The sequence below is a fragment of the Streptopelia decaocto genome, assembly GCF_964273445.1.
Source record: "Streptopelia decaocto genome assembly, chromosome: 1".
NCBI lineage: Eukaryota > Metazoa > Chordata > Aves > Columbiformes > Columbidae > Streptopelia > Streptopelia decaocto.
Genome location: NC_138663.1, coordinates 59,313,846 through 59,323,677, shown reverse-complemented (window position 1 = coordinate 59,323,677; position 9,832 = coordinate 59,313,846). Strand labels below are relative to the sequence as shown.

Genomic DNA, 9,832 nt, shown 5'->3' with positions numbered 1-9,832 from the left:
TGGAAGGGTTTGTGTGCTCACCTGTTTTGTTGAACATATATACAAGAAGTCTAATAACAAATATTACCTGCCTCTATGAGTTCGGCCTCAGGAACTGCCAGGACATGATGAGGCCAACACTCCTTTACAAACCAGCACAGGGGAAACACCATTTGGCTCTCACCATTCCAAAGCTGGGTTTATATGGCAAGCTTGGGTCCATCTTTATGGGCAATCAAAAGGAAATCACCCTTTCCCAAAGTTTTGAAAGCCAGACATCCTTCACGAAGATGGTATCAGTATATGGGCCTTGTAATCCAGTGTTCAAAGCTGTCCAAAAGCAGCAGCCACTTTGGAAAGATTATGTAGGTCCTGTCTGCACATTATTCCTGTTCTACATGCTTCAGGCATTCAGAAAGTCTTACCAAAGCATTGCTGGCAGTGTTTGACATGGTGTTCATTCATTGCATAAATCACCTCTTTCACACCCTTGCATCTCAAACTTGGGTGCCCTCTGGTCAGTACCACTGTGTTGAACTGGCTCAAATACTGTTTTCAAGTTCCTCTGTAACCACAGGAGTGAAGACTGCCTCCATGCTCCCCTGGGGAATCTGATGACGAGTACAGGGTGGCATCACATCTGGTTCTTCCCCCAAGCCCTTTCCTATACCCCACTGGAATTATCCTGGGACACACCACATTAAGAAAGAAGCAATCAAAAAAAGGTGCAAAGAATATTCCAAATGTTTATTATGTATTAAAAATACCGCAAATAAGCCATACAGTTCATTTCACAGTAACCTAAACAACATTGTTCAAGAACTTGAGAAGTCAACAAAGAACAGTGCAGTTCCAACAGTGACAACAGTTACCTTAAAGACATGGGTCCCTCTTTCTTTGCCAGCAATTCTTTCCTGTTTACAGTGGGAACACCACTAGATATGGTTCAGTATCACATTTACTCCTTTTCACCTGCGCTGTTCCCACAAGCACACCACTTCTGGGAGGTGCTATTTCTAGGAATTCTTCTTCTACCATAGCCACGGATGTGGTTGGTGCAGGCTGAGGTAAACGTGATGCCCACAACCTATTTCCAAGGTATCCGTGTGCCAACCCCTCTACCAAATCCTGGATAAAGTCCAAAAGTAAACCTGAAAAGGAGGGATATTAGAAATCCTTTCCAAAATGACAGAAAAACAAGAAAGCTCCAGGAGGAAGTGCCTTTTAAATAAACCTCTAGAGAATTATGACACTTCTTCCTCAGTCTCAACCAGTTCCTAGAAGGAGCCTTTGCTACCAATGCCCCAGGCAGGCACCCAGTCACAACAATGGTGACAAGAATCAGGCACCAAGTCCTGAATATGTAACAACAGTTCAGGTCACTGTCAGCTGTGTGAAAACTTGGAAATGTGTACACCTTAGAAGCAATTCTGCTGATTTCATGGTGACTTTCCCCCTTCTGTGTTTTTGAGTGTACTATTATCGTTAGCATGCTTGCTATACATGGAACACGAGAGGTGCAATTTTAGTCCTTCTCTTTCCTCATTGAAACTCATGATCATTTTTACAGAAAATCCTGTATCACAGAAAAATTCTGCCTTTCCAGGAAAGACAAAGCCTCATCATGTAAACAGTCCAAAAATATGACAAAAATATTACTGTACCTCTTTAAACTAGTCCTATCTTTCAGAAGTCCCTTTTAAGCACTAATTTGCTGCACCAGCAGCTGACAATGCTGGGAAATACACCTATGGTCACAACGAAGGAATCTCGCCCGCCATGTGGTGGAACATCCCTCAGGTCTTCACCCAAGCAATGCCACTTACCTCAACCTTGCCTTCGGGGGTTCAGCTAAACCCTTGTTAGCTCCTTGGTACAAGTGAAGGACTCAGAGAAATATACTACAGCTCACCTGACACCTGGTAAACTGACCACCCGGCTGAGTCCCAAACTGCAGAAACAGATGAGTTGCTTCAAACCTGGCCCACACTGAAGTTTACCAGTCTAAACAGTTCAAGGTAGGGGTGTAGTTTTGCTCATTTGTTTCTTAAACCAAAGTATCCCAGTAAAATTCTCAGTGTGTACAGCAGTATGCTTTTTGTACCAGAACAGCTGTAGCCCTTCTCTGTGGGATATCTAGTGTCGTAGTGTGAAACACCTTCATGCCATTAAAAGCGTGCCCATGCTAACGAGGCCATAGTGCCTTAGTTACACCACTACAGTTACAGCGGTACAATGTTATAGAGATGAGCCCTTAGAGACTCAATCCCCAACTATACTCATGTTTTCTTAAAATTTAAAAAAGAAAATTACACAAAAGAGAAATAAAGGAAATAAGCAGAACTGTTTCTATTATTAAAGTATTCTTATTCTCTTTGGAGGTATCAAATTGCTTTTTAAAAGAGTAAAAAACTGGGCATACAAAAGCTATTCTCCTTAATCCATTACTTGCAGAAGGAGCACCACTGCCTAAACTTTTTCATGTATTTTTTCTACTTTCACAAACAACCTTTCCAGATCATTCCTCAGGTCATCTATTGAGCTTTTCACAGACTCCAAGTTGTTCTCATTATTTTCAATTTTCACTGAGTAGGCGACTAAACTATCCACTGCAGTTCTTATCATTTTCAAATCAGAATCGACCTGGCTTACAGAAGATCGCAGTTCATCTACAGAGCCTTCCACTGAAGAAAATTTTTCAAGATAGCCTTGAGAATGTGCTTGACCTGTCTGAAGATTTCCTTGATCCAATAAAGTACTAATTTGCTTCTGGACATCCTGAAGAGCACCGGAGGATGGCAGGTCACTGATGCTTCTCCTCAAGTTTTCCACATCATTGTACAGGGAGTTCTGTGATTCACCAAGATTTTTCAGAACGTCTGTGACTGAATTTACGTCCACATCTGAGACCCCCTGAAGAGCAGTGATGCTTTGTTCTAAGGTACTGAGCTTATTCTCGTATTCTGCCTCCTTCAAAAGGAAAGACTGCAACTTTTCACTGTTTTGTGCACCAACAGAAGTCAGAGACTCCAGGCTGTCTTCTATGTGCCTCAATCGAGACTCCAGTCCCTCACTGTTCTTGCCGAAAGTTTCTAATGCTTTTCTGAAGAGTTCGTTGTCTTCCCATTTGGTGAGGTCAGCTTTAACTTGCTGTAAATCTTCATCGAGTCTTTTAATGTCACCAGGGAGCTGCATAATAGAATCCTCGGCTCTCAGAACTTTCTCTTGTAAAGCTTTTAATGAAAGGTGTTCAGTGTCTGCAGCCTCTTTGAATTTCTCATGTTCTTGCTTGAGATTGACTAGTTCCTTCACTTCAGTATACACATCAGACTCCATGGAGTCTATTGTACTCTTCAACGTCTCTATGTCCTTTTCTTTGGTTTTCATGGATGCTTGCACCTCACCAAGAGCATCTTTTAGCACCTTAATTTCGTGTTTATACACATCTGCCTCTTCTAGTGAATCAATCTTTACTTTCATATTGTTGATTTCATCTTGGCTCCTTTGCTGGACTTCAGTGAACACAGCAATGTTATCATTTATAGACTTGGTTAGCTCTGTTAGTCTCTCTTCCACCGTGTTTTCCAGAGATGTGAAGTCTCGTTCCCTTGCATCCTTCACCATGTGGATGCCGTCAGACAAGTCTTTCAAAATTTCATTTTGCAGCTTCTGAAGCACTTCACTGATCCGGTTTATTTCACTCTCCCCTTGTTTAACAGCCTTCTCGGTAACCTCCTGCTTCTGCTGAGCAATTTTCATCAAGGATTCAAATTCTCCAAATGTGGCCTGAAGGGAACGCACCTGAAACAGAAATCCACACGGTTAATGATTCTGATTTCATCCTTACCTATATCTTTACCCTTTGTGTCTAAGATCCTTATGGCCCTTGTTACCATATGAAATGATCACCTTGTGATCCTTCATGCTCCCTAGGTGACCCTATGGCATATAAATACGGGAGGCACAAAAAGCCCAGCATCTAGAGCCTTATAGCTCTACAGATACACAAATCTTCTGCTGAAAGTCCTTGGCCTCACTGACCTGCCGCAAATGATCCAGGAAATCTGTGGCAGTGAAAATCAAACTCACTTCTCCAGAGTTTGCATCCAGACCCCTGAGCCATCCCTCCCCTATACGACTGCTGGTTCCACGGGCCACAAGTCCGTAAGGGAGGAAAAGGAGAGGGGAAAAAAACAAAACAAAGCAAAAAAAAAAAACCCAAAACACCGAACTAAAGAACATCTGACATCAGCTTCTGAATACAGAAAAGCTGGAATTAGACTTTAGCAGGCAATCAGACCCTAGGCCAATTCCTGAATATGAAAGAAGTTTCAAAGTAGACAAGAAAGAGTAACAAGGAGAATTAGAGATAAAGGGGAGCTGGGAATGTCTGGGGAATGGGAGTAGTAATCATGACATTTTGTTGCTCCTAGATACCAGTGGAGACACAGATTTTTCTTGTTAACTATTTTTTAAGATTAAAATAAAAAACAACAAAAAACACAGAAGGGCTTGAATGTTCTAAATACTTAGTACCTCTTTATTCACACACATGCATACACCAACACGCTCTTAGTGAACAGGGGCACGTGTATGGATGGAGCCAGAACACAACGCCAGGGCAGCTGCCAAGGGGACTGACTTGTCTCTGTTACAGGTTAATACTCACAGAAAGTTGTTGCCACTGGATCAGGTATGCTATTAAGCTTCCCAATTACAAAAACTACAGTTGGTTTTAGTAGCAACAACAGGGAAAAGGTCAAGGGGTGAGTGGCCGCCACATTCATTTACCGTCACATTTAAAAGTACGATCCAGGCACACCAATGGGGAAGAAGACGGTACTTTATTTTGAGGCCAAGCAGAATATCAGTCTCAAGACCGTGGAGAAACCTCTTTGTGTGTGGGTGTGTTGTACTTTTTTAAACTTTGTAAAGCAATGTAAGAACTCCCACTGGCTGCAATGGGAATACATCGCGTAGGAAATACCTCAAGGCTTCGGCAGGATGGCGAGCGCTGAGTAATGCATGTTCCCTTGCCTCACACAACTCCCTGTGTCTGAGGGGTACATTAATCAGTCCTGCCACATGGGCTGCCACGTTTACTGATTAGATACACAGCTGGAGGGGTGGTTTTATTTTAAAAATAGAAGTATATTTTATACGGTCTTAGAAAGAAATATACAGAGCTTGTATTTTTTTCTCTTTAACTGAAATAGGCTCCAGCAGTTCCCAGTCAGGTTCTGAACCTAGAAGTTATTTTCAGAAGACCTAACAGACTTACTAATTAGAAATTAAGTTATTCATAATGCATTTTTGCAACACTAAATCCCTGGGCAAATCCTCCTCGGTTTTCATGGAAGTCTACACTGTGTAAGGACTGTAGAGTCTGGCCACAAGACTTGCCCTTGCTTCACCAGATCCCTGCAGTTTGAAGAATACCTACAAAGAGGACTTCTTTTTCCCCTCTCTTCTGTAGGGTTGTAATGACTCTACATTCCCAATACATGTATTCTGCAGTGCTTACACACAAAACTGGAAATGAGCTGGGGGTGAAGGAGAAGCAGGTAATACTGCGACATGTGTCACAGCAGGGCACCAGCCATTACACTGACTTATCAACCACATTTTCATTACATTTTAGCTGTCATTCATTCTGATTTTTTTCCAAGTAGAGAGCTTTTTCTGTATCACTATGAATGGACTTCAGAAATCTAGGAGGGTACAGGAAAGTCCTCCTCCCCCTCTTATGACAGATTTTCTTTGACACATTCCAACCAAATCACCAAAGTCCTATTTGCAATTTAACTCTCTTCAATTGTTAGTCTAAGAAAAGGCATCAGAAATGGCCAGAAGAGCTCTCCAGAAGGCCAGGAGGTCTCTGCTGCTGTACGTCTGACCGAGATGGATCCCACCCATCTGCAAGTGGAAGGACTTTATACCTGCTCCTCCACCACATATGCCCAATGCTTATGGTGTCACTTGATGCTATTCTCCTATATTTCCAGCTGGACCAGTCACTTAAAGATAAGCAAGCTCTGACATAACAAAATGGACTGGGGTCTTCAAATCAGACCAGTTTCTAATTTGATCTGTCCTAACCAAGAGCCACTGGGGCCCAAAGCAAATACCTTGCAGGAGAGAAGTAAAACTCACAACTTCAAAGTAGTAGTTTACATTCACTACACAGTTGGTTTGTGTGTGCACCTACGTCTGAGTTTGCCTGTTTGGTGTTCATGGCTGGTAAGACTTGAAACCACAGCCCTTCAAAGGTTTAACACCATAAATAGGACAGAAAAATATGTCTATAGCTAGCAACTATATCTTCTCTAACTGGTTATATGATGCTGTGTTTAAACACCTAAAGATCTTGGACCCTCTGAGAACTGTGTTGTATTAGAGACTAAACTTCCACATCATTTCCTTTCTCCTCCCACTGCTGATGTGTAAAGCAGATGAGTTTATATAACGCTTCCTCCTGACAGGAGCTCTCTGCAGTAAAAGACAGAAGGAGAAAACCAGTTCCACACAGCAGCCTGTGCTGACAACACTTCAAAAGTGCAATGCAGGACCCTGCGATTTTGTAAAGCAATGAAATATGGCACAGTCTCCCCTCCCTCCAGTACATCCTTCTGTAAAGGCAACGCCAAGTCACAGCAAGCAAAGAAGCAAAGTGTTACATCGAAACTCTCTGTGATCTCTTTCCCCCCACCTTTAATTCTTGCACTATTCTATGTATAACATCAGCTGTCTGAGGCACACAGGCAAAGTTTCAGTTCTCTTTGAAACCAACTATTTATAAACTTTTGTTACATGCCTGAATCCTAGAATATACAACATATACCTACGATTTTCTGCATTGATACAGAGAGAGGAGGCAGAAAGTTGTACCCATTCCTGTGCCTGGAAAGGCTTATATATTGCACATACATCTGGGATCTACACTCACGTATTGTAATCTTACATCCTGTATGCCCTGCCGTTGCATTTTATTCCTTCTTGCAAAGACTCTGTAAAAATGCCTTAAAAACTAGGGAAAAACAACCACCCTTGCTAGTTCAAATCATGGCCTGGGAATCAGAGCATTACAAACACAGGATTTAAAATGAGCTTCAGAAACAACACTATAGCCCTGAATTTTACAGCCCTTTCCTGGCCTCATGCAAGCTTTCCTTTTCCTGCTTGTCATAAGGGAAAGGAAACAGTGAGACTGCCCCTACAAACTCCACGTGTGCAGGCTACCGTGCTTCCCAGAGAGCCACAGAGCAGCCAGAGGATCTCTGCCAGCACGTCCCCCCACCCTGTCCCCCCATTCTGTCCCACTGGCGCCGGCCCGGGGCCTGAGCTCGCAGGGAACATGGGGAATCTGCATGGCTTGCTGTGCAGAAAGCAGTCAAGCTGAGACAAGAATTTCCTTTTCTTTGATCTGACTCAGTCATAACTCTACACAGTGCTTTACAACCGATTTACCTACTCCCTAGACAGGAGCTTGATTAGACCTTGATGATGCGCCTTCACGTACGCCATTTTTTTTAAGGTTTTAGGCACCCTAAGGCATATCCAGATGCACAGTGACACTAGTGAAATTCTTGCTAGGGGGCTAGTAAGGCCTGAGTGAAAAAAATTAGGAGAGAAATGAGCATTTATTTCGCTTCACTTGAGCCACACCCTTTGCAAACTACTTCACAGCTCTTCCTGGTCCTGCACTGCCATGGACACCAAGAGTCCAGTTTGCTCAACCAGAGGCAGTGGCAGGAACACAGAAGGCAAGTTATGGCAGGAGCAGTGTTTCTGGCAGCTCGGGAAGCTGGCACAGGTTTTGTTTTCTGGAGCATGCAGGGACGTCGAGGCAGGATCCTGCCACACCTGACCATGTTGCCACACCTGGGCGCGCACACCTGCCCGCTCGACGCGGCGACAAAGAGCTGCCCATCGGCCACACCCAGCTTTCCATGATTTGCGAGGATCCAAGATATAAAATTACGGCCAGCAGGCCCTCGAAGCTGCAGGTCTGCGCTGCTGCCAACACGTAAGTGTGCTGGCTGCATTATATAAAATGGCTTCACGCCCAAGCCCTGGAAGCACAGGCTGGGCCAAGAGCCGGCTGCGGTCGCCACTGCGGGCTGTCCCGGGGGCCGCCCGCCCGCCGCGGGGTCCCGCCCCCGGCCCGGCCCCGCTCTGCGCTGCTGCCGGAGATTGCTCGCTTTACCGAGGCCACGTTTGCAGGCGCTGGGAATAACTGCGGCCCAGGCTCTTTTTTTTCCCTCTAAAGCCATGAAAGCATCTTTACAGAGAGAGAACGGAGGGGCAGAGGCGGAGCGGCGGGGTAACGGGACACGTTCGCTTTCCCCCCGCCCAGTCCCCATTCCTGCAGGGGCGGCTGCTGCCCCGCGCCCCGCCGAGCAATACCGAGCGCCCCGACGGTCCCCGCGCCCCAGCCCGCCCTCTGCCAGCGCCGCCACCGCGGAGCGGCCCCGCGGGACACCCTGCCCGCCCCCCGACAGTGCCCGGCGCCGCGCTACCTTCTGCACCACAGAGTCCAGGGTGGCGGCCAGCTCCTGCCGCTGCCGCTCGGAGGCCTCCCTCTCCCGGGCGCTCCGCCCGACCTCCTCCCGCAGCTGCCGCACGTACCAGCCGGCGGGCAGCGCGGCGCCCAGCACCACCACGGCGCCCAGCAGAAGCGCCCAGCCGCGGCGGGGGCCAGCGCCGGAGCGGCCCCCTCCGCCCCCCGCGGCGGCCCTGCCGCCCCGGCCGTGCCCCCCCGCCGGCTTCTTCGCCGCCGGCTCCTCGGCGCCGCTGGGCTGCGCGCCCCGCTCGTTGGCGACGGCGGCGGGCGGGCTGCCCCCCTTTGGGCCCCGGTGCTTGGCGGCCGACATGGCGGGACGCCGCCGCCGTCGTGCGCGGAGCGGGAGCGGGCGAGAGAGGGAGGGATGAAGGAAGGGAGGGATGAAGGGAGGGAGGGATGGATGAAGGGAGGGAAGGCGGGGGAGCCGGCCCGGGCAGCGCCACGCTCCCCGCCCCGCCCCGGCCCCCGCCCCGGGGAGTCGCCACGCACACGGGGACGGACCCAGTCCCTCCCGGGGAGAGCCGCCACGCAGACGGGCTCGGCGCCGTCCCGAGGGCGGCAACGGGACGGGGGAGCGGCGGGCAGGGCGAAGGAGCAGCCCCCGGCCAGCCCCGGGGCGGCAGACCCTGTCCCGACCGGGGCCGCCTCGGCCGCGCCTGTCCGGAGGTCTCACTCAGCGCGGGGTGCGCTGGGCATTCCCCCCGCAGCCCCCGGGTGTCCCCAAGCCCAGCTCCGGCGCGCCGCCGGTTTTTAGTCTTGCATGTAGTTTTGGTGGCAGAGCGCGGCAGGCTCCTGCCTCATACTGCTGCTGTTTTGCTTGAGTGTGATTTTGGCTGATAGGATCACAGTAAGCTCCGAGAGCAAAGCACAAGGAAAAAGTTTTTTTCTCCATGTTTCTTGTGCCCCTAGAGCAGAGACTTGGCATCGGGCTGGTCCCTCAGGCACGCAACAGCTGCAGGAGTGATTCTGGCCCGACTCAAACTCTCGTGGGTTTCACGGACTGCATTTGTCTGAGCGTGCACTCAGTAGAGGCTGGGAGTTCAACACCAAAATTCCTGGCGAAGCCTTTGTGCTCCAAGCACGCTCTTTTTCCTCACCACATTGGCGTAAACCTGCTGCATTCATCATCCTAGTCCAGGACAGGAAAGGCTGAGCAGGCTGTCCCCTGCATCCCTGGATCCAGAACACAGACCCGCCGTTTGGTCCTCTTCATGCTCTCAGTTCTTCTCTTGCTAGTAAGGAGGCAAATTAGAGGGAGGTGGGAGCTGAGTGATTTGGATGTGCCAGCAA

The 9,832-nt window shown here is 48.2% G+C and overlaps 1 protein-coding gene across 1 annotated transcript; it reads right to left on the bottom strand.

The window, feature by feature from the left end:
- Positions 1–705: 705 nt before the first annotated feature.
- On the bottom strand, positions 706–8,912 carry CKAP4 (cytoskeleton associated protein 4). The gene is made up of 2 exons (XM_082045882.1): positions 8,499–8,912; positions 706–3,780 (listed from the first exon to the last, which is right to left on the bottom strand). Exons 1-2 carry the CDS (start codon positions 8,850–8,852, stop codon positions 2,449–2,451), a joined length of 1,686 nt encoding a protein of 561 aa, XP_081902008.1. The 5' UTR covers positions 8,853–8,912; the 3' UTR covers positions 706–2,448.
- Positions 8,913–9,832: the final 920 nt, after the last annotated feature.

Coding starts and splice junctions, on each gene's coding strand:
- CKAP4 (XM_082045882.1), bottom strand. CDS start 8,852: ATGTCGGCCGCCAAGCACCGGGGCCCAAAGGGGGGCAGCCCGCCCGCC. Junction 3,781..8,498: donor TGGACTCTGTGGTGCAGAAG/GTAGCGCGGCGC, acceptor TTTCTGTTTCAG/GTGCGTTCCCTTCAGGCCAC.